Source organism: Anas platyrhynchos, chromosome 1, assembly GCF_047663525.1.
Source record: "Anas platyrhynchos isolate ZD024472 breed Pekin duck chromosome 1, IASCAAS_PekinDuck_T2T, whole genome shotgun sequence".
NCBI classification, from domain to species: domain Eukaryota; kingdom Metazoa; phylum Chordata; class Aves; order Anseriformes; family Anatidae; genus Anas; species Anas platyrhynchos.
Window position 1 is genome coordinate 44,667,858 of NC_092587.1, and position 25,131 is coordinate 44,692,988.

At 43.2% G+C, this 25,131-nt stretch overlaps 1 protein-coding gene across 1 annotated transcript; it reads left to right on the forward strand.

Annotated features, from left to right (window-relative positions):
• Window positions 1–29: 29 nt before the first annotated feature.
• SLC5A8 (solute carrier family 5 member 8) lies at window positions 30–23,317 on the forward strand. The gene is made up of 15 exons (XM_021275685.4): window positions 30–508; window positions 2,552–2,617; window positions 5,517–5,568; window positions 6,606–6,673; window positions 7,512–7,666; window positions 8,770–8,910; window positions 13,795–13,924; window positions 14,936–15,024; window positions 15,656–15,768; window positions 17,067–17,134; window positions 17,423–17,509; window positions 18,292–18,491; window positions 19,337–19,440; window positions 21,293–21,378; window positions 22,846–23,317. Exons 1-15 carry the CDS (start codon window positions 176–178, stop codon window positions 22,975–22,977), a joined length of 1,824 nt encoding a protein of 607 aa, XP_021131360.4. The 5' UTR covers window positions 30–175; the 3' UTR covers window positions 22,978–23,317.
• Window positions 23,318–25,131: the final 1,814 nt, after the last annotated feature.

Sequence of the window (25,131 nt, forward strand, 5' to 3'; positions counted from 1 at the left end):
GCCCCTTGCTGCTCGGCGGGGGCGCGCACCGCCGCGGGGAGGAGCGGGTGCCGGGCCCTATAAGGCTGTCCCGGCGGCACGGCCCCGGCTCTCGCCGCACGCACACACACACACAGCACCGGGGAGCAGCCCCGTGTGGGTCTGTGTCAGGCCGTCGGGCGCTAGGGCAGGTGGCATGGGGCGCTTCAGCGTGTGGGACTATGTGGTCTTCGCAGCCATGCTGCTGGTGTCGGCTGCCATCGGCATCTACTACGCGTTTGCGGGAGGGGGGCAGAAGACCTCCAAGGACTTTCTCATGGGGGGCCGCAGCATGAGTGCCCTCCCCGTCGCGCTGTCCCTCACCGCCAGCTTCATGTCGGCTGTCACGGTGCTGGGCACCCCCGCTGAGATCTACCGCTACGGGGCCATCTTCTGCATCTTCGCCATCACCTACGCGCTGGTGGTGCTGTGCAGTGCAGAGATCTTCCTGCCTGTCTTCTACAGGCTGGGCATTACCAGCACCTACGAGGTAAGGTGGAGCAACAGGAGCCTTTCCGCAGCCTTCAGGGAGCTGGGGGCCCTCTCAGGACTGCTCTCTCTGTGTCTCCTCTCACGCTCTTTCCCAACTCCCCGCACTCTGTGCTGCTCCATATCCCGTGTCTCTCCCAAGGACAGGCTGCAACACGCTCTGTCCCCAGATCTGCCCACACGGCCTCTGCAGAGAGGAGATGCTCACCCTGCTGCTGCAGCTCAGGAGCTTTGCACCATGCCAGATCTGTTTCCTCACTCCAGGTGCTCAGTTTAGCGGTGGTTTAATCCTTGTGCAGCTTGGGTGGTGACGTGTGGTTAATGATGTGTAATTAATATACCAAGAGCATCTAACATACAGAGTGCATCCAACATCAAGAGCATCTGACATAGCAACCAGAGTTCTCAATTCATGCTCCTTCCAGGTAGGCTTCTAAGCTCAGGGGCAGCCACAAAAGTCCCCCTCTGGCACAGTATATGTCTGTGCTGTTCCTAGAGATTTTGGGGAGACACCTGCTGCAGCAGTAGATGTCATTTCCATTTGAGATCAGCAAGTGCTCTGTGTCTGCAAAGGTTTTTTTTTTTTGCTTTCACCAAACTATGGCTGAACTGGTCTTCAACCCTGAATGTAAGTTTTAGCTACAGCTAGCAGAGCAAAGAAATCTGGGGTGGTAAGACACAGGTCGAGTCTGACTCTTTTTGGGTGAGGAAGCATCTGGTCAGGGCTTTCTTCTGACACAGAAGGTCCATGCAACCTCTTGATCTTGCATGGAAGATGGTTCCTAGCTGCAGATTTGGAGGCAAATCGCTTTTCTCACAGAGGGTGTTAGGGAAGGGGCATCAGTGCAGGTGAAAGTCCTTGGATAGCTACTTTGGTCTTTTGTATTTTATTACACTGAGCAGGGGCGTTGCAGGACTGAAGGCTGAAAACAAGATTTCTGTTGGTAGATTTAGATAAGAATTCCCCAACAGAAATAACTGGTGGCTTCCAGTGCATTTTAAACTATTAATCTTTGGACTTGTCACTTGTGATATTTAAAATACGTCCCTTCTCATTAAAGGCTGTTAATTATGACTAGAAACTCACTGATAATCTCAGGGTTTAGTCAGGGTAACACACCTATAAAAGATATACATTCTATCTGCGGACAGAGTTCAGAGATCAGACAACCTTTTACGTCCATCTGGGGGTTCAGCATTGCTTCCTGGCATGAACATGTTTACAGATCACAATTTAAACGGTCACCACATGAGTGAGCTCTCTAGATTTTTCAGTTTTTGTCTGTGTCAAATTAACAGATTGGCAGGTAAAGGAGATCCCTTTTGTGCCACCACATGCCCCAGGGGGTTGTTAGGACAGAGGGTGGAACGAAATCTGCCCTACAGCGTGACAAACTCATTCAGATGTTGTGTGCTCCCAGGCTGGACATAAAAGTGAGGGTTCCTGTTTTGAGAAAGGCTAAATTTCCACTTACTAGTAGAAGATGGTGAGCTGCCTTGGGCAGCAGAAGGTGAGGTTACTGTGGAGCAAGAAACCACTGGCCACTGAAGACCTTCTGCCCTCTCTCAGCAGTCTAGATGGATATGTGTAATGCTGGAGTTTCCAAACCGACTAAGGCTCAGGCATAACCGTAATGTTTTTCTTTTCACTCTGATTTCACAATGCAAACAGGTTCTGTTGTTTGCTGAAACGTCGTTGTGAACGTTGCAGAGTGCAGAGCAGGTGCTGGTCTTTGCCAAGTCCTAGTGTGCAGCTCCCTGCCTGCAGAGCGCGCTGAGGCAGTGGTGTAGCACCAATTTCCTTTTGGGGGGCTCTGTCACTGACTAGCTAATGTCTATGTCACCTGCTCACGTGTGGTTACCTAGCAGTGAGGTCTGAAGAAATAGCAAATGAAGTTGAAAGAGATATCCATCACAATTATACTAAGTTTTGTCCATTCATGAAAACAAAACAACACTATGCCCTTTCTGTATTGCTCAGTGCTTCACTGTAGTCCTGCCAATAATGGCAAGTTCTGATAAACATGTGTTTTTTCTTTTGCAGTATTTAGAGCTTCGATTCAATAAATACCTGCGGCTCTGTGGAACGGTCCTCTTCATTATACAAACGGCAAGTAAACCTCAGAGCAGTTCTCTGGTCCTTGTAGCCACCAGCGCTGTCCAGCTCAGCATAGCTGGCTGTTTCTCTGAGCAGCTGACGTGGTCATCACAGTGCACAGGTGACTGGGAGCAAGGCAAAGAAATCTCTGCTCCAAAGCATGCAGTGGATGCTGGGCTGCCTGCCCCAGTGGTCTCCCCAGGCACTGCTCATCACCCGGAGCAGTCACTTGGCATCAGTGCCCATGCCAAGAGACAAGTGACCCTTCATGTCAGGGAAACAGCATGTAAAGGCGTTGTTTGCCTGCCCTCAGCAACAAGTTCAAAATGTAAATGTGTCCTTATTACCTGCAGCGGCAGTTTTTGTCCTGTGGTTTGTGGATTCTGGGAGTCTGACTAATTCCCAAGGGTCTGTGACAGGTGACAAGGAAAACAAGCTGTCAGGAGCCTGTCACTAGCAGTACAAGGGTTTGCACCACTGCTGGGAAAAACCTGGGCGTCTGCAAACAAAAGTTGCAAATCACTGCCTCAGGGAATGTCAAACTAAAGCAGTCCCTGCAACTTTTCTTGGTGCGGTTTGCTGTATCCAGCCCGTTCGGTGAGTCAGTGTGAGACCACAGCTTTCAGACGTACAGTGAGCATGTGCCAGATGCTGTGAAACACCAGCATGAAAAATATGTTCTGTTCACAGTTATGAAGTAGATCTTTTGTGGAATTCAAAGCAAGAATGAATATAGAATTAGAAGGCTTTTCAAGTTACACTTCTGCTTGTTGACCTTTTTGGTATTTTTAAGACCCACTATGGGATTTTTAGGGCAATCACAGTTGTACCGCTAAGATAGTGATCACTGAAATGTTAATTTTTTATGTAAACAGTGCTGCTTAGCTGGATTTTGTGGATACTCAAATTCATAGGAAAAGTGAAGTGGTAGCATGCATGAATCATTGTGGTATTTCATGGGCAGAAATGAAGACATCACAGTTGAGTAAGTTGGAACAAACCAAGTGTAATCACGTCAAGATCAGAAAAATAATTCTATACAACTTAAATATGTATACAAGGAAATTCACTAATGATCTATAGCTGTCTTTCTGTGCCCAGCACTAACAACTTAAATAACCTGAATCATTAAAAGAATAGTGAGGAAAGGGAACTCCCTAAGATCCTAATGGTTTAATTTTAACCATTCTGGGACTATTGGCATGTGTTTAAAAGAAAAATAATAAGGGTATGTAGCAATGCAACCTGAAAAAATACTGAAGATAAGGAAAGATTGTTTTATCTTTCTTGCTTCAAACGACACAAAAATGTGATCGTATTTGCATCATAAAAGCTAATTTCTGATGGTTCAAAGCTTCTGGCACTCATTTGTCTCATACAAGAAAGCCCCTTTCTTGTGGTGACTCTGAGTGAGTGGGATTCAGCAGCTCACGCTGATGGTCACTGCATGGGCAGAAGTCACACAGAGAGAAGTCACACACTTGACAAGTGTCCGTACTTGTTGGTTATGAAGTGATGCAGCTGGTCCTGAGGGGAGGCTTGTCGGGGCTGGGAGCTCTCTGGGTGTGCAAGCTAAGTGTGTAAATCTGGAGAGGACTCAGAGCATAGAGAGAAACGAGTACGTGCACACACACATGGGCAGCTGTGGGCTCTTTCCCTGGTTTTCCCACCATCAGCAGATGTTGATCTCTTATCAACAGGGGCAGATGCTGATCTCTTCTTCCATGGTAGTCTCACCACCCTTTCTGGCCTGTGCTTGTACCAGGCACACAGCATGGGGCCAGGGTGATGTGGTAATGCTGGGTGCAGCCGCCCCTCCATGCTCATTGCTTTCCACAGCTGCATGACCCCTCCCTGTACCTCTTGGCTCACCTCAGCATAGCTGCTGGCCATGTGGCAGAGCTCTGCCACTGGGACTGGATTTTTCCTGCCCAAAAGCCACAGCAAGTGGTCCACCCGTTAGCTATCCTGTGCTGGATTAGCTGGGTTGGACTCCATATTTGCAGGAAGGGCAAAAGCTTGCTGAATTCTGCATAACTTCTGATTCTGCTGCACTTCTATGCCCAGGTCCCACTGGTATAAATCAGGGAATCAAAAGAGTTCAATCATGAGAAGCTGATGCAAGTCAGCTCAGCCTGGATTTAGATCCCTCGAATCAAGACCGCTGACCTTCACAGAAGTCATCTGCTCATTGCAAGCTGTATTGCTCAGATCCATGCCACTGCTGAGCTTGTCCTGGTAGTACGAGGCAATGGTGAAAAGGCACTTAAAAAATAAACATGAAGAAATTATAGAGGATACCAGTGTATGAATCCCACTTGGCTCTTAAAAGTGGATAGAGCAGCTCTTTGATTTGTATGTATCTTCCTGTATTGGGTGAAAATCAGCTGATGATCATGCATGGCTTCATCTTACATCAAGGACTGTAAACCCCTATAATGCTATCCATAATGCCTAACTAATGCTGTATTTCTTGTTCTTATTCATGTGCATTGCAGTTGCATACTGAGAGGCATATTGATCCCAAGACTGAGAAAATAAATTGTAATAGATTCCTTGGCAAACCATGTGTAAACCTAACCAATTTCCTTTTGCTCTTGTTTCTGCAATATGACTGCAGTTTTAAAGCAATAAAACAAGTTAATTATAAGAGCCAGGAAAAACTGAAGGGGAATTGGGTATTTAAGAGTCACTGTGGTACTTGTTTTAAGCAGACTAAGTTGTGAGACTGCAGTGCAGGTTAGTATCAGACATACATCTTCTAACAGTTTAAATTATTTCTCAACAGTTAAGAATTTAGGAAATATAGGCTGGATAAATGCTTGAAGAAAAACCATCTCAGAAACCTGTCACCTTTTCCAGGAATTTACGATTCTTCTTTTCATTTTATATCTTTTTTTCCCCCATCTAGACTTTATACACTGGCATTGTCATTTATGCTCCAGCGTTAGCACTAAATCAAGGTAAGATGACCGTACTACACTGTTTTCTAAGTTATAGTTTTATTCTGCACATAGCACTGGCGTGCTTTTCTTTTTGTATTGCTCACCAAAAGATACAGCTGAAGGATTGGCTGTGAAGTCTTCCAGGATTTGTTGATCCTGATGGGAACACTGATAGAAAGCCCCCAGCTGTAATCCTGCTCTCTAATCCTGGCTGTAAAGAATTACAGAAGTGGCTCAACAAAAAAATCTGCTCTCACTTACTCCAGCTCTCTCATGCTGTCATTAGGTCATGGCTATACTCAGAAAACATATGAAAAATTAAGTATATTTTGAAGGAATGGACAGACTAGGATGCATTATTGCCATTTTTTGTTCCAGAATGACTTATTGCTTTGAAGATGGGCTACATTTATTTTTAAATGGGGGAAAAGCTTTCACAGGGAGCCAAATGAAACTTTTAACTAGGCACAATTAGTTTGTGTGCTTGGCAAGAAAAGCCAATAACAAAATGAAAATAGAAAAATTAATTGTTTTGGCTAGAATGAAAATCACAATCTTTTTTTTTTTTTTTTTTTTTTTTGGTGTCTATTTGTTTGTTTGTTTGTTTGTTTTTGGCTTGTTTGTTGAACAAAAAGGAAGAAAAAAACCAACGCTGCCTGCACTGGTCTCCTCTGGTGTACGAGTCCCACATGCTTTGTGTCCTTGATGCTGATACTTGACCTGTAATTACAGGCCATAACAAACTATGACCTAGCTAGAAGCAATGTTTTCCGTGAGCTTTGCTGCCGTGTTTCCCGTTAGCTGGGGCTGTCTGTTGGGGAGCCCCACAGAGCCGTGCTGGGCAGCACGTGACTGTGTCAAGCTCAGGCACTGACGGGAATCCCCTGGTTCAGACACGCAAATCTTTTCATTGCCTTTTTTTTTATTACTTTCTACTTTTGCATTTAACTTATTTCGATTTGTCTGCAGAAACCAGATTGGTGTGAAAAATAGACCTTAAGTGTTTTGCCTCCCCAGTGCCTCCCTCGTACTAATGTCCTTTCACTCTTTTTCAGTCACGGGCTTTGACTTGTGGGGTGCCGTGGTGGCAACCGGTGTGGTCTGCACTTTCTACTGCACATTGGTATGTTGGCTCTTCAGCTGAGGAAAATGTCTTTTACTCTCACCATTCACATCAAATGTAGAATTTATTGAAAAGTCACCTAGTAATTGGGTTGCCCCATTTCACAGCACAGCTGCAGCCACAGAGACTTCACCCAGTGACTTCTCAGGAGGCAAAGGCAGCCACAGTGTGACTCGAACCTTTTCTGTTTTTATATATTCAAAATGCTGTTGTTGCTGAAATAACAGCAAAAAGATAGATTTCCTTCCTAAAAATCCTCCTATGACTTTTCTGCTAGTCTTGTAGAGTTTAGATACGGAATTTGTCAAGCACTGCAACCATAATAGTCCAGGCTTTTATGGGCAAGAACCACTGAAAATAATAAGTGCCTTATGAAATGATTGGCCTTTAGATCACTGCTAGTTGACCAAATGCCTAGAAATGTGTAAATGAAACCTCCATGACATTTTTTTTTTGTTTTTATATTTTAATACATGTGAATGGTATGCCTTCTGTAGTTAGTCTTACTATATGAGCAAGATGAGCACAGTCTGATCATTAATCTTTTGATACAAACGAACTTCTGAATCAGGGGATATGATAAAGGAAATACTGGCTTAACCTATGTGTATGGCCACTGTAATTTTTAGTGCACCTCACAGAAAGACCAGCATGTCTTAAACAGATTGCAGGATGCAATTTCTGAACATCCCAATACAGAATTATCTCCGTTCAGGGGTAAAACGGAATTAATCTATCATGCATAATCTGTATAGTAACATTGCTCTTAGCTGCATGTGAGTGTAAAGCAAGAGCACGGCTGCCCTGTTGTATCTGATACGTACTGTTCCTCATGCAGGGAGGTCTGAAGGCAGTGGTGTGGACAGACGTTTTCCAGGTTGGAATTATGGTTGCTGGATTCTCATCTGTGATTATACGAGCAGTGGTGGTTCAGGAAGGAATTGAACACATTGTAAATGATTCCTACCATGGAGGACGACTGAACTTCTGGGAGTGAGTTTGTACTTGCAGATGTTGTGCCTTTTTATTCTGACAAGTAGAGTCCATGTGGGGAGGGGAGTTGGGACCCAAATTTTACATAATTTTTAACAAACTTACGTAGTTTGATGGAGATATTTTAGGGCTAACACCATCCTAAATCCTGTGAAGAGCAAAATCTTTTTACTTTGTCAAGTAATTGTCTTAAGGACACATTTTGGATTCCACCAAATGTGAATGGGGATATTCATCAGGTCTTTTTAAAAAAATTCTTTACCAGGTTCTTCAGTAAATAACAATTTATCTAAGGATATTTTTTTCTTCTCATAAACGGTGGTTGTTCAACCTTTTTGGCTGAACTGCAGTGTTATGCAGCATTGCTTCTTCCCCCAGTCATAGAATTCACAGATGGAAAAAGAAAAGGAATAAAAGCGTGTAATAGGTGAATTAATACTACATTATTCAGCAAGCTAAGCACTTTATAATGTTTAAATAACACTATTAACTTTTGGGTAAACTTTTGGGTAGACCTGTGCGGTGTCAAGAGTTGGACTTGATGATCCTTAAGGGTCCCTTCCAACTCAGGATATTCTATGATTCTATGATTCTATTAAAGTGTCATTTAAAAAAATATTCATGCCATTTAAAATCTGTTCTTCACTTAGAGCTAAATCAGCAAATTTTTTACAGAGTCTCTGTCTACAAAGGCTGGGCATGTAAACACACCTTTGTATTGGTGTTAGACTCATGTCCTTCTAGATAAGCAGGCATATTAGACTTTCTACTGGAACTTCATTTCATCACAATAGTCACAGAAATCATGCTGCTCTACTTACAACTAGAGTTTATAGGCAAATAAATTAGTTAATATTCACCTTTGGATAGACCAGAGTTTCACTAGGTCAGGATTTCAGCTCCGACTTTAAAATCTGCTTTCTGTGATTTCATGTAAAGGTGGAATATCAGTATATTCAAAATCGGGCCAAATTAGGAGAGTTTATTTTAGAATTAGAGGAAATCTTTTCTCCTAATCATTAAAGTCTTCTGATAATGAGTTTTCTATCATTTTTTTCCCAAGTTCCATTTCATTTTTTTTTCTTTTTCCCCTCTCATTGTAGCTTTAATCCTAATCCTTTGCAAAGGCATACCTTCTGGACAATTGTCATAGGTGGAACCTTCACATGGACTGGCATTTATGGTGTCAACCAGTCCCAAGTACAGAGATACATTGCATGCAAAAGCAGGTTCCACGCAAAAATGTAAGTCTGTTTACAGTAACTCTTAATGTCTTAATTTAGCAATGACTGTTCTTTATAGGGGAAACTTTTTTATAAATAGTGTTTTTTGCCTCTATAAAACCTATTTATAAAAGGTAACAACTTTTGCTTTCTGCTTTGTGGACCGGGTACAAGACAAATCATCACAATAAATGGGGATATTTGAATTACATATAACTGACTCTAATGTTCAGCTTTCTGCCAGACTGTTTCACTGTGCCACTATTAATGCATACAAATAGCTGCATTAAGTTTATATGCAACCTAAAGACCAAATAATATAGTACTTACTTGTGCTGAAGCCTTATTAAGACAGCATCTTGAATTGCTACTCTACTAAATATAACCAGTGTGGGGAAATTTTACCTCAGTAAAACCTAAAAGATTGTTCCATACCAATGGGTGTAAATGTGAGAAAATGTAGGACTGTTTTATTCAGTGATAAAATTGTTGAGGAATCATATATTTTGTTTTCTCAATAGTCTTGACTTTTTCAATGGGAATTCATTATGGACACTGGCAGAGAGTTCTGTTTTTGAGTTTATGTATTTCTGATCAATCTTTATTCTAGAACAGAGTATATTTACTAACTCTGTTATCTTACCTTCATCTTCAGTGTCATTTCCATAGTTCACAACTCTGTATGTAAGAATTATTGCCAAGTATATATAGTATATTTATAGGAGAAATATATAAATACACATTGTAACTGTAGTCCCTAAATTCTGTAATGCAGTGATATGTGGTAGAGAAGGAGTTTTATGAAGATTTTCACTTCATAAAGTCAGCAAAATGCCCACAAAATCATGTAAAATTTAGAACTGAAATATTTTTGGTTTCAGCAATAATGGAAATCTGCTTTCCTGTCATTTGTGCTGTGGACATTTATGGTGCTAATTGTCAGCCACATCTCCAGTGTACAGTGCCACATTCCCAGCACACCATGTGGCTTCTCCACAGCCCCTGGCATGACTGTGTACAGGGGAACAGCTGCATACGTAGTGCCCAATCTGTGTGCCAGTGAGACTGTCCTTCCCAAGCACCTGCTCCACTTTGGGCTATAGCCCAGTCTTGCACCCTCCCTTCCCTCTTTGTGAAGGTGTCCCAGAGGCAGCGTGGCCAAGGGGCATGTGGCACCATGGCAGTTTCTGGGCTGATTTTCTGGGCTGTTGTAGTGGCTTTGACAAAGACTGGAGGCTGTCTGGTTCTGGAGGATTTAGATGGGATTCAAGAGTTATGAATAAAAGTACACATTTATTTGGTTGGTCTTGATGATCCTGAAGGTCTTTTCCAACCTAAATGATTCTATGATGCTATGACTCTACAGCCCATACCATATTAGTGGTGGCACAGCCTTATTTGCTGGAGTCATCTCCTGCTGGCGTGGGCAGCTGAACTCCATGGCATCTTGCTTGTGCCTCTCTTGCATGGAGAAATCTTTTTGTATAATGGTTACAGTTTGTTACAGCTGTAAACACTGTCATTCTGTGATGATTATCTAGTTCATTTGCAAACATAATTAAACACTACTGGCAAGTTACATTGGTGGCCTGCACCTCTTGTTGCCATTTAATCTGTACATAGAAGTGTCAAGTGTCATCAGGTCAAAATAATAAGGTTTTGCACGTCCATAGCATTTATTGTAAGGCTTTACTTAATAATAAATCAGATCTGAGGAAGTAATTCTTTCATGGGTCCCAACTTGTGGGCTGCAGGAAGGCCTTAAATGATGGCACAAAAGTAAGAATTTTCTCAGGCTTTGGGAAAAGATTTCGCCCCATTCAAGAAACAAACCAATAGGTATGAACACATGGTGTCATCCTCAAACAGTGACTAGGCAAATCAAATAATGCTTAAATATGAGCAATATCAGGCACTCAGAGCAGGAGAGGTACACTTTCAGAAAAATATAGGCTACCAGCACATTTTCCTCTACTTTCTTTTCAAGGTCATCAGCTGTCATGTTGCAGTGCTAAAATCTTAGAGACAGACTGAAACAACTAACCAAAAATAAGCCTTGCACAGTCACAGTGCCTTCTTCACCCAAACTCCACCTCATGTTACTCATCCAGAATTAATGGGAACACCTCCCTCCTGCTACAATTATTATACTACAGTGCTTAGTCATTGGGTGTACCAGGAGCTAGAGGTGTAAATCAGATGAAAAACGCAGTTTTCTTTTCACTGTCAAACACTGATGCAATTTTAAAACAGGAATTGCTGGATGCAGACAATTTCTTTTGCTTTCTTGTGTTTCTCTTGACTTTCTAACCTTTACTACAGGCTTTAGGCTAACACTGCTATTGCATTTATTTAAAAGTTTTACGTTGATTTAACTCATTGGTTAAATTTTGATCAGTATCAGCTTCTGAGTGCCTTATGTCAAGGTAGATTATGCCATGCCAATGCAGGAACAGCTTCAGCTAAATTGATGCTAGACATCCAGCCAATATGTGTCTATAAGAATCACAGAATCACAGAATTTCTAGGTTGGAAGAGACCTCAAGATCATCGAGTCCAACCTCTAACCTAACACTAACAGTCCCCACTAAACCATATCCCTAAGCTCTACATCTAAACGTCTTTTGAAGACTTCCAGGGATGGTGACTCCACCACCTCCCTGGGCAGCCTGTTCCAATGCCTCACAACCCTTTCAGTAAAGAAGCTCTTCCTAACATCTAACCTAAAACTCCCCTGGCGCAACTTTAGCCCATTCCCCCTCGTCCTGTCACCAGGCACGTGGGAGAACAGGCCAACCCCCACCTCTCTACAGCCTCCTTTAAGGTATCTGTAGAGAGCGATAAGGTCGCCCCTGAGCCTCCTTTTCTCCAGGCTGAACAAGCCCAGCTCCTTCAGCTGCTCCTCGTAGGACTTGTTCTCCAGGCCCCTCACCAGCTTCGTCGCCCTTCTCTGGACCCGCTCAAGCACCTCCATGTCCTTCTTGTAGCGAGGGGCCCAAAACTGAACACAGTACTCGAGGTGCGGCCTCACCAGAGCTGAGTACAGGGGGACGATCACCTCCCTAGCCCTGCTGGTCACAGTGTTTCTTATGCAAGCCAGGATGCCGTTGGCCTTCTTGGCCACCTGAGCACACTGCTGGCTCATATTCAGCCGACTGTCCACCATCACTCCCAGGTCCTTCTCAGCCTGGCAGCTCTCCAACCACTCATCTCCCAGCCTGTAGCTCTGCTTGGGGTTATTGCGCCCCAGGTGCAGGACCCGGCACTTGGCCTTGTTGAACCTCATGCAGTTGACCTCAGCCCATCGGTGCAGCCTATCCAGATCCTCCTGCAGAGCCTTCCTACCCTCGAGCAGATCGACACACGCACCTAACTTAAAGAAGGAGACTACTTTTTACTACTTTTTTACTACTACTTTTTACCTACTTAGCATAGAGAGAAATTTAAAGTGCTGCTAGTGCTGTGTTTTGATAAGCACTAATTGCAAATATGAAGCATAAATGCAGAGTTTTCCCGTCTGTGTTATCCAATCAGCCTTTATTTACATAGGTCTTTTTATGAGTTTACATTGTGCTTGCCAATAATTTTTCAATGGCATAAAACTGCTGGCTCATCTAGTTAACCTATACTACTGCTTTCTAAAAATACGTATTTCAATGCCTCACAAGGTCTATAAAGTTATGTTTACTTCTTCATTCATCCTGATGATCCCCTGGAGCAGTCCAAAGGCTGATGCTCCTTGCCTTCCTGGAAACTGAAAGCACTAAAAGGCCCACTGCAGCAGTGCAGGCATGGATATGTTTGCACAGATACCAAAGGTCCTCCAGGGATCCACCCAGCAGAGGTCTTGGCACAGGTCTAGTGTATGTGATCTGTCAGGCAGTTCAATCTCTATCAGCGGATGATACGCAGATAACCAGGAGGCCACTGCTGGAAAGGAACACTGTTTTCCAAGGCCAGGCTCCCTCTGGGTGTGTTTGCTTGAGCTGACATGTTAGGTGAGCCACAGCTTGAAGAACTTTGTGAACCAGGAGTCAACAAGAGCTGAGAAGCATCTGAGAACAGGAGATAGGTAGAACGGAAAAACCTTAATGGAGGGGGCTGTGGGGTGGGGAACAGCTGGGGAGAATGATTTGTTTTTCATGACCCATAGAGGTTGCCTGTTGTGTGTGGCAAAAGAAGCTCACAACCACACATTTCTTCTCTGTCTCTGTGTCAGCTGTAGCTCCCAGCAGGACATGGGGAGGGGATGGGATTCTTTGACTCTGTCAGGCTCCAAGGGGGTAAATTAGTAACGGGGAAGTTCTGGGGTCAGTGGTGACCTCTTGATCTCTAGAAGTGGAAGCTGGAAGTGGCTCCAAAGCAGGTCCCAGGACAAGGGAACACATGCCTTGTTGTTGCCTTCAATGGAGGCTTTGCTGGGAGGAAACGGTGACTTTGTTGCTTTATGAGCATGATTCCAGCATTGTGTAAGTGTGGTAGTGCAGCTCCAGAGGCAAACGATTGCTGGTGCTGATTAAAGGTACCCAACACTTTGATCTGGGGCACCCCATGTTGCAAATCTATCTGGGGTTTGTCTCTGCCAAGGGGCGTGGTGAGGGGAAAAGTGTTTTCTTGCCAGCTGCCTGTAAAGTAAAACTTGTGCACATGACGAAGTATATGGATTGCCATATCACTGCCATCATCCCTCGAGTAGACTTTGTCAGAGGACAGGTGCTGAGACTGCTACCAAGAACAAAATCGTGTCACATGGAGCCATGCCATGATTCCCGTTCAGGTGGGCAGCCACATGAGGCATGGGCACCTGCTTGCTTGGCTTTGGAGGGGACTTGTGGTCCAGTCTTTTAATTGTAGCATGGGGGGATGTCTAACTCTAACATGTTGTGTCCATGCATGTTGGCACAGGTCCCTCTACATCAACCTGGTGGGCCTCTGGGCAATCCTGGTCTGTGCAACACTCTGCGGGCTGTCCCTGTACTCCATCTACAAGGACTGCGACCCCTGGTCAGCAAAGCAGGTGTCGGCACTCGACCAGGTACGGCCCTGTGTCTCAGTGGGTAGCAAGGGGCAGGGGCATCCTTCCCCTTGGGAAGGGTGATAAGGGAGCAGCCACTGAGCATGTGTAACCATTCTGGTGGGTTCAAGAGCTTGAGGATGGGAATGAAGACATGCCAAGTCTATATTGTGTGTCTGTAACACAGGGATTAAGTTTAGACCATGGTGGGAGGGAATACCTGGAGAAGGCAGCAGACCTGTCTTCTGGACCCATCAGTCCCAGTATCTCCTTGGCTATCACAGACCTGCAGATCTTTTTGTTTGTTTGTTTATGCCTCAGATAATTGCAGGCTCTGGACAAATCCCCGTGGACAATAGCTGGAAGGCGAGGAAAGGAGCAGAGATAACGGAGTATTGGAGGCAGGACTTAAGGATAGAGTAAGATGAGGTATGGAAGGCCAAGATGGATACCTGAAGTCTCTTAGGTGCCTCCTTTCAGTCAAATTATTTTGGTGGAACCTAGAAGTAAGATACTTCAAGAAGTAAGATAGTACAAGACTGACTTGTTGGTTAAAAAGAAATGGTTCACAGGCAGAAAATCTTAAAATATGTATCTTTTTCCAACACTCTGATCTTGCAAAGGCCAACAGATGGCACACAGCTTCCAATATAGAAATAGTTCTAAGGTACCCTAAGGTTATTGGACTTAATCTAAAAATGTTTTTGTGGTGTCAACAGCAGATACAAGAATCTCCTGATAGAGTGAAGTACAATCCAGACTACCTGCTAGTCAGTGCTAGTTACCTATACTGTCATCATTGGATATGCTCACCTCTGCTAGGTTGTCTTAACAGACTTGTCTGTATCTCAAGTGGATGTTTTAAGAATCATTTTCTTTGTAGAAAACCAATAACTAGTGCAAAATGGGACATTCAAAATTAGAAGAGCTAGGCATAATGCCAGTGAGAAGGTTATAAAAAAATAATACAGGAAAAAAAAAAGAAAAATTACAACAAGATAGTAATAATTCTTACACTCTGAATTTTTTCAGCTAATGCCTTACCTAGTGCTGGATATTTTCAAGGATTTTCCAGGAATGCCAGGGCTTTTTGTAGCTAGTGCCTACAGTGGGACATTAAGGTAAGTTGGATTCTAATGACTTTTTTTCTTTTATTTTTTCTGTTGTTAATGCTAAAGTTGCATTTATCCTAAAACTTCTTCATTTCATTTCCTTGTTCTTTAAGAAAAGCATTATGAGCTGTTTGTTGTTGCATCTTACAAATTCATAGTTTTCAATAGCAGTGCTCTGAGGTCCTAAGACTCAAAGCTGTTTGGAGTTCCCTACTAACAGCATGAAGAAATTGCTAACCATAGGTGATGTACAGAGCTAACAAGCCCTGTATCTCTGTGCTTTAAAGCCCCTCTACTGTAGGAATTCTTAAATATTATAAACATGTAATTGTACAACATAGCTACAGTAATGTTTATAGCATTATACCACATGTAACAGGTATTTTCATTGAGTTCTCCAGCCCCATCTTTTCATTAAGATTTGCCTTGTCTTCACTAAGAGCAATTATTTTAAATGATTTTTGTAAGCTATTAACTGCATCACCTGCAGCAATAAGTAATTTCAACCAATACAGTGGTTGCATTTGTTCTCTGACACCATTCTAGACAGCAGCGGTTTCTCTCAGCTAGTAATCCATCTGTTATCTGTGATTTCAGCATCTAAGATAAAAAAGAAATGTATTAATCTTGTGTTCTGTAGCACAGTGTCCTCCAGCATCAATGCTCTGGCTGCTGTGACTGTTGAAGACCTCGTTAGGCCGCACTTCAGATCGCTCTCTGAAAAGAAGCTGTCATGGATTTCCATGGGGATGAGTATGTCTGGAAAATCTTTTCCACTTTTGCTTTGCAAAGTGAGGGCTTGATTCAGATCTCACTTAAGGCAGCATAAGGCAAGAGCAAGTGCATTCAGACCAGTTGGACTACGTTGCTGCATTACTTGGGGGAGCAGAGATCATCTGTGCAAGTTTTATGCAGAATGGGGGACAAGCTATTTCTAGAGAAAAAAAGAAAAAATCCATCATTTGATGTTTAAGCAGTAAAGCCAGACTGCCTATATGTTCAATATTGATCTACAATAGTACAGAACCAAATGTCTTGGATTAAAATAGGTGCTATTTTCCTTTAATCTGTTAAAACCTAGAAGCACAGGAAACAGTTTTGTAACAAACCTTGTGAACAGAGCGATATGTGAACTACAGCACTCCAGAGAATGAACAACTTCACATCTTCCCTGATGTACCCTCAGACCCGCAGTCTGATAAGTGCCTGTGTTTAATGACCTTCCTTAGGGAAGAGGGTCAAAACTGGGCTGAGCAGATGGCTTACATCTCTGACGTACATTTGCTGTCTCTGCTGGTTGTACAGCCTGATACCAGCTGCAGGTGTGGCCCAAGGCAGCATGTGTACTAGGTGTGAAAAAACACAGTCCCAGCACAGTGTCATAGCCCCTACCGCAGAGCACAGCAGAGTGGTGACAGGTGCCAAACACGAAATATTTTCACCTAAGAGCAGTTTCTCCAACATTATTGCTCCAGTATTGTTGTGAGTTGCCTGAGCTACCACATTAACAGTGGGATTAACCTATTGCTTGCACCCTTTTGCAGTGTAACTCGACAGGGGTGGAGGTAGAGGAAACAAATGAGCCAGTGTTGTGGGTGCTGGCAAGAGGGGCTATGTCCTGGTAGCCCAGGATGTTCTTTGTCACACTGCCAGCTCCCGGTAATCTGCCATCATTCACTTTCTTGCTCAAAAGAAAAGCAAATTTATTCATTCAAAATAAGAACCACATCACAGGAGATAAGCTGAGAAATGTGAACAATGCATGGGGTATTGGCGTGATGGCTAATCCATATGGATCCATCTAGGATCAAGTACTTAAATAATCTTTAGTAATATACAGGAATAGGATTTTGTCATGTTTGCATCATTTCCTTTTAATGCAAACAGAAAACTGGCCATTTGGGCTCTTTTAGGAAAAAAACAAAACAAAAAAGATGCTAGCAGGTTTGTTTTGGGGATGTCAGGGCCCTGCTGGGTTAGAAGGAAGCATTTCTCCATCTGTGGACATTTTGTCAGATCATTCTGCACATCATTCTGCCTTTCCCACACAGGCCTGTTTTATGGTGGAGTCTGCATCGCTATGGCTGCGCTGGCATCTCTCATGGGAGCCTTGCTGCAGGTGAGTGTCAGGCTGCTTTTTCACGTCTGCATTGAATAATCCAGAATGAATTGTGTAAGGAAATAATTGCTGGATACCATTATGAGATTAGCTTTCATTCTTTGTTTGTTAGTGGCCTCAAACAGCCTAAGCTTCCACTCTGAGCACCCATGTCACTATACAAAGTCCTGCCAGCTGAGAAGGACAATTAAAAACCCATAATTTCCTTCTTACCAGCTTCCCTTCTTGCCCTGTTGGAAGCTTTAACTTTCCCTGCACAGCACTGAATAGACTCTCTACCTTCCACAGGCAGCACTCAGCATTTTTGGCATGGTTGGTGGCCCCCTTTTAGGACTTTTTGCCTTGGGAATCCTCTGCTCCTTTGCAAATGGAATTGTAAGTACAAATTTAAAACCCTATTGGACCAAAATTAATTGATAATTTTGGCTATGTCCTCCCCCCTCCACCCCCAATAATTTTGTGTTGGGCAGCACATATGTCTTTAATAATTTCCATGTGGATCTTTACCCTTTCTCACTTTCCACCTTGAAGTGCTGAACCTCTTTAAATGACAGGCTCAATTGGATTGCTCTGCTAGAGTGCTTCAGTACCATGATATCAGCATTTCCAGAGGAAATGACTACTCCATCAAAAATATATTTGACCAACTCTGGGAGTATGGTCCATGGGTCAGTCTGAGAGGATTGTTATTTAGTAAGATTTGCTAGTCACTAACCTTTACGTTTTTACAGTTGTGAATTTTAAGTGTATGCTGCAAAAAGAATCACTAGCTGTCAGCCAGCAAACCCATCCAGAAGAGACTCTTGCAAAAACAAATCACATAAGGAAAAAGGGAAAATGCTTTTGTAGTCATTTAAGGAGGGCCTCAAATAAACCAGCTTTTTCCCCATACCAAACAACCCAAAGTTATCCCTTGATTATAAATTCACAGTGGCAAAATAAGAAGTGATATGTTCAGGAGCCACAAGTAAACATTGTACTCCTCAAAAGTTAAATGAAGTAAATTCCCAGTTCTCCCCAACTGTTTATTTTTCATATGTAGCTTTCAGTTTAGATTATTTTAAGTGTTTCTTACTTATCTAGTTTTTGTTGATGATGTTGTTTTAAGTATACTTTTGCTTTCCTTGTAAGTCCAAGTTTCATTTTCTGTTTTGCAGGGTGCATTTGTGGGTCTTATCACTGGCTTCGCTGTTTCACTTTGGGTTGGAATTGGTTCTCAGATTTATCCTCCACTCCCAGAGAGGACTTTGCCACTGCCCCTCTCAACTGACGGCTGTAATATATCCATTTCAAGCAATCTGACTACATCAACAGCAAATCCATTAACAACAATTTTCAGCACACAAGCTCCCGAAAGGTATACAAGTTCATCTGCGATATCTGCAGCATGTGTTTGATGTAAAACAACATAAACATCTGCCTAGCATTTGGGTTACTTCAGGAGAGACTATGATTGGTATAATGGGAAAAATATAAGGGGTTTTCTTCCCTCTGCAGTTGCTGCATGTGTGCAGCAACTTTGGGCACTCACAATTAAACATAAAAATTACAAATGATAATACAGGGAACAGCTGGAACAGGAGCTAAACAAACATACTTCTAGAGATTCTTAGTCATTATACTTCAGAGCACCATATAATCAGCAATGGATACCCTGGTGCACACACAGGTGCCCAATATCCAGTCTGACAGACTACCTCTGACACAAGACCTCCAGCATGACTCGTGGCTGTAGGAAGGCAACAGAGCACACCGTCAAGGTGACCAAAACAAGATGTAAAATGAGGTGTGAGAATTGCCCTATTATTTCTGGCTGTTTAGAGCAGCACATGGCTGATGTCCTACCAGATTTTTTTCTTTAAATAATACAGCACATTCTAAAGATGGTACCCCCTCGTCTGGATAGCTGGAGTGCTCAGCACTGCACTAGATTCTGAGCAGAGACAAGACTGTCCTGTTTTACCTGCTCAGTCCCATGTTGCCTACTGCATTGACCAGTCTCCTCCCCTGTGAGAGCACTTCTGCAAGTTTTGTAAAAGATTTTCAATGCACTTTTTATTGTTTGGAGGTACAGCACTAAGAGTACCAGCTCGTTTCATTCAGAAAGTAGCTCTTTATTATACTCTGTCTGGAAACAGACAACATTTTCAGGTTGCCTGGTAGAAGAAAGCAGAGGTTAATTTTTTTCCTGCTCTTTTTCAGGCCTGTCCTGGCAGACCGCTGGTATTCCTTGTCCTATCTCTACTTCAGCACACTTGGGACACTTATCACGATAGTTGTGGGAATGATTATCAGCCTCCTAACAGGTACTAGTTCCGCTGCTGAGGTTGAACATAAGTCTTAGACCTGTTTCAAACTAAGATGACCAAATGGAGAACTGCCATTTCCGCACTCAGTGCTGATGACTGTACTGCAAAGGCTGGATATTAGGAAAAGCTTCTTCACCAAGAAGGTGGCTGAGCACTGAAACAGGTTCCTGGGGAAGTGGTCACAGCACTGAGCCTGCTGGAGTTCAAGAAGCATTTGGACAACACTCTCAAACAAATGGTTTAATTTTTAGGTAGTCCTGTGTGAAGCCAGGAGTTGGAATTGCTGAGCCTTGTGGGTCCCTTCCAACTGTTGCATGTTCTGTTGCATAAAGGTTCCCATCCTAACTTACATTTCCTCCTCTCAGGCCTTCTGAATCCTATGCTTGGTCTCTAATCACAGGAAAGATTACTTTAAATTTCTGAGGAGAAAGAAGTTTTAGCAGTTTTTTAACCCAAGGGTCAAAAAACTCTGTCTTTCCTGTTCTGTTAGATCCCAGCAGGGTGTGAGGTTGGAGGGTAGTCCCTGAACATGGCAGCAACTTAAAGCAAGGAGATACACCCATGCTTCTTCTAGAAGACAAAAACAGTTTTACTTTAAGTGAGTTCAAAGCACTCAAGCATGCACCTGTACAGTGCATGCTTTTCACCACATTTCCCATGCATGTAGCAGAGTTTCTGACTGTGTGCATGTCAATTTTGACTTCTTTCTCAGTTGCCCTGTACTACTTGTGAAGAGATAAAAGCAACAAATGAGACCAGGGACTTCAGTTCCAGCTTGTGGCCTTTCTGCTCTTGCAGCTAAGTGAGATGCAAACTGCACTTGTCATCTGCATTGTGCATGGCAGAAATGGCACAAAATTAGCTGCTCTCACAGCTGTCCCCACTACTCCTTGTCAGATTCCTGCTACATCACTCATCAGACTTTGGTGCTGTTAGAATTCAGACCTACTAGCCTGACCTATAACTACTTCAGAGATGAATTCTGTTTTTCTTCAGGACTACAAAACTCCAAACTCAGCAGACAGATTGGCTTCTAGTACATTCCTTGTGCCTTACAACTAGTAAACACAAGATACACTTCTGCCATTTTCTTTTCCTCACAGGCTGCTGGAGGATTTGCTCCCCTTTCTTCCCTCCGTCTGTCCTTAGTTCCCTCACTGACATGCTTCTTTCTGCAAAGGCAAGGTTGAGCTCTGGCAGTGATGCTTGTAGACAAATTTCATTTCTTACTAGCTTGGGATCAGGTCACCCATAGTCACTCCACTGAAAGCCTCTCCATTGGACCATAAAACAAAGTGCAAAATCAGAATAACTCAGTAAATCCAGATGAGAATTCCTCAGCCCAAGAAATAGAAACTCCAAAGAACCAACTCAACATCGCCCTGATCTTTGTGGAACAAGATCCCATTTAATTCCCAGGTGATAGAGATAATTCCCAGTACATACCTCTCCTCTCTTTCCCACACACATACTCACACAGCAGTTCATCTTCCCTGCACTAAAAGTGCCCAAACATCCAACTATCCAACTAATCCCCTACCCTCCTCGGATGGTTGTCACAGCATTTTACATATTTTTGCATACAGAAACCTGGGGAGGACCTAGAAAACTCTGAAGAGGGGCTGAGGCATTTCAAGTAGATCCTGAAGATCATTTCATACTTTGAAAGATGCAGGGGACACTTCATTGTAAAGAAATGATCCCTAAGGAAAGTAACATCCAGCCCGTGACTGCTTGATGGCTTTTCTTGCATGACTGTCCTGCTCATCTGGCTTGGTGCCCATAGCTGGGCTCTGACACATCATTCACATGTGTAAAATTGGCTGATTGAAATCTGCCTATTTTTTAGGAGGACTGAAGCAGAACACAGACCGTAAATTCCTGCTGACCAAAGAAGATTTCCTTTCCAACTTCTCACGGTCTAAATCGGATACAGTAAGTGTAGTTATTTATGCATCCTCTAATTTCAAGTAATCTCTCCTCCTGTGGACAAAGGCAAGCAATCCTTGGTTTATCTTTTCCCACCAGGATGAATAGCACCTGATGCTTTTAGGCAGGAGCACAGCACAAGGCAGGTGAGAGAAAAGCAGCTAGAACAGGCAGGGAAGCTGTGTTTGGCCACAGCTTGACTTCAGTAACAACAGAGTAGCAGCTGAGATAAAAGGGACAGTTGTTCTCCAGGTTTCTGCCAAAATACTCCCTCACTAGTCTTTTGGAAGCTGATCCAAGGCAAATGTTGGACTCAGCAAAGCTTCCTTTGTTTGTAAACTTGTTCTCTAAATTCTTTTTTTTTTTTTTCAACATCAGCTACTGTTTGAGCGAAAGCATTTCTAGATAGACAGTGTATCTATTTCCTCCCTCCCTCCCTATGATACAAGAAAAGGGGAGAAATTGGGTTTAGCAGAGTAACATCCCTTAGAAACACTAACAAAGGGGAAATACAGTTTTTAAAATAAACTAGAAATAACCCTTCAGTTACCGCTATCAGGATGCTGAACATGCAAGTTTAGATTCGCTCGGTGTTTTTTGAATACTGTAGTATGGGCAATGGTCATATTTTTAAGATGGTCCAGTTTGCAAAGTGTTTCTCCCCATGAAAATAAAACCTTTTAGTATGATCTCATCTATTTTAGTCAAACACCAGAGAAATGAGGGACTTTTTACAACACTCCATTCTATTTGCCCATGTCAAAACTGGACACCAGCTACCCAGGTGTTGTCATTTAGTCTTAAATGGACCAGCATCTGTTTTCACCATCTGGGAGTTTAATCTCTGATGTCTTTTGAAAAAAGAAGAAAAAACACCAAACATATGGAAGCTAATGTTCACAGCTAGTTTCTGTGTGGAGTCAGAAACAAGTGTCTGCCTGGGTAGCAAGTGGTTGGCATCACCACTAGCGCAGAAAGTTAATTACTGAGAATAAACTGAAAAATAAAACTAAGCAACTTTCTGCACATGAAGAGCTCAACATCTCATTATGATTAGTGAAGATCAAGCATCAAAGCAATGATGCATGTTAATTTTCTTTTCATGTCAAAGATGGGGCAAGGACCAAGGGTTGGGATCCGATAGCTCAGGGACGTGGTGGTGACAGAACACCAGACTTGAAAACAGCAATTAAAACTTTGCACACCCAAAAATGCTTTAGATGCTTTACAGGACAAGAACATTTTATGTGACAAGAACATTTTACACAACTAGCATCTTATGCAATAAGAAATTTTCCATACCCTTAGAAAAATACCAGCTGCTGCAATGAATAACTATGCGCTGTCAGCAACTGACGTGCATTTTCCTGCAAGGCCTTCTGTAAATCGGGCCTGACTCTGCTTCCTACAGGTCAAAGAGAGGAAAACTGTTTCTTCCACTTCCCAACATGGCTTTTGTCTTTTCTTTTTTAGGCAGAGAAAGTGGTAGTGTTGAGCTGGAAAACATCTACTAATGCAGCCGAAGGAACTGACAACCCTGCTTTCAGCCACATCGAAATGGATGTAGCAAGCGATAAGAACAAAGTCAATGGCCTTCACATATGACATGGGGCCATGTCAGCCCTCGAGGACAGTTTTGTTGACGTGAAGCACTGCTGACGTTCCTGTGCTGGGTCAGTTACCAGCCCTGCCGGGTTACAGGCAGGAGTCTGCTGAGCTTCGTGGTACTGTTACCCTTGCACAACCTTGACATGAGTCAAGAAAGGAATCAGGTCTTTCCTGCTGCTCTCTCTCTCACTCTGGATCTTGGTGACAGGGCTTAAGGTGATGGTTCAATGTGAAATATTTGCCTGATATTCTTGAGCCTCCTGGAAAATAACTGCTTTGAATTTCAGTTCACTCTTGGGGTAAATTTTTTATTTGGGAAGAGCACTGTTCCCTCAGACATGCTTGTTCTCCTTTTTTTTTTTTTTTTTTAAAGTCCTTAAATGTACAAGGAGGTAGGTACTGTAGGATCATTGCAGGGTGCATCAGATTGAAAGAAACAGTGGATCTTCTTTTGTAGCACAGGAGATGTGCTTGTCTCCATCTGGTTGCTTTGCAGAACTGATCCTGACAGCATATTTATTTTGCTGTTTTTTTCCTATATATTTGCTTTCATTAAGCCACTCATTGTTTGGTTACCTGCATCTACTCCTGTGTGCTCGCTGTTGGAAGCTACAAGAGTGTCTTTGGAGATGGGTGAAAGCAAGCATCACTAATATCGTGCTCTTTACTCCCTGCCTGACTCTTCTGCCTTGTCTTCCCCTTCCAGAGCTGGCCCTCATAAAGTGAGCTATCTGGGCTTTTTATTCAGTGCCATGTAGCAGAACCACTTGCTGGCCAAAGACCACTCTTGTACTGGACTGGGTGTGCTGTAGCAAAGATGTAAATGGAAGAAGATGGCCCTCTTTGCTGTACTGGGCAAGAGAGAAGGCTGCACCTGCAGTTGCCACTGCTGTTATGTGTGGGGCTGTGAGCTGAAACCTGCTATAGCCATTTGTGTTCGTGTAGTCCCTGTTGTCATTCTGGGGATTCACTTGCAAGACTGGGACAGATCAGGCCAGAGTATGTTGTTTTGTCGTGGGCAGAGTCCACTGTGCAGTCCCCAGGTAAGGAAGGGATTACATAGGCTGTAGTTTGGTAAAGTCTTGTCCATGGCTGCAAGGTACTGGATGGCTCATCTTCTGGTGGGGCTGCCAAGAAGAGCTCAACAGCACATCCTTCCTTGACCATGTACTTCTGGCTTGGAAGGGTAAAAACCACTATAGCTTCCTTGTCCTATCTGCTTTCTGGTACAACAGGGACCAGACTATTTGACCCACTGTGTTGTTTTTGCACTGCAGACTTTCTGCTACGGGTATATGTAAGTGTTCAAAACTTGTCTACAGCAATGGAACCAAGTTGGGTAATAAAAGTCATTGCAGGAAAGCCAAGCTGTGAAGCTTATAAAGCTGTCATGCTTGATATTTAAATCAAACACTGACTGTATGTCTTAAACGCTCTCTAGAAGTTATGCTGCAGTTGTACCCTGTGCTGAGCTGCTATAATTTGGGGTTTGACTCAGTGCTAGTTTATCTATGCCAATTTGGGCCCTTTAGCTCTTAATCTATTCTGTGCCCCAGTGACAGTGGGCATTTGGTGATTTCCTGTGTAAGATGAGCTGACAAGATCAGAAAACATTAGGAAGAAAAAATGGGAGCAGACCTCTCCTAGAGGAGTACAGACCAGATAGACCCTGCACGGCTTGCCACTAGGAGCACATCTCCATCAGCTAACCCAGTACAAAATGACATGATGAAGGCAGGCTTCCTCTCTGCCTCCTGAAACATGCACTTGCACAATCCAATGAAGAATTTAGGGCCAGCCCCTTGTCTCTCATTCCTCTGCTGCAGTGCTGTGACCAGGTTAGTGTCAGAACACTGTGCAGAAGGGCAAGCAGAATAAATCCCAGCAAGCAGGATAAATACCTGGTGTTACATCTTGTGTCCCCATATCTAAGATCTGATCTGAGATGATCAATAGCATGCTGTATAAAGTCTTCTGGGATTCAGGAGAGGCCTCTGTTCTGGGACTGTCCTAGTCTAGCATAGCTAGACAACTAGCCCAGTGAGTGAATGAGCTGCCTATGCTTTCCAAACATCAAATGGTTAAGTGCAGCTCATGCAGCCTTGTGCCTTGACTTCATGACAAAAACTGATACTGCACTTTGTGCTGCAA

Bases quoted from the DNA above. Each gene is read 5' to 3' on its own strand.
- SLC5A8 (XM_021275685.4), top strand. From the start codon at position 176: ATGGGGCGCTTCAGCGTGTGGGACTATGTGGTCTTCGCAGCCATGCTG. The intron at 509-2,551 runs GTAAGGTGGAGC...TTTCTTTTGCAG, and splicing joins GCATTACCAGCACCTACGAG to TATTTAGAGCTTCGATTCAA. The intron at 15,769-17,066 runs GTATGTCTGGAA...TTTCCCACACAG, and splicing joins ATGGATTTCCATGGGGATGA to GCCTGTTTTATGGTGGAGTC.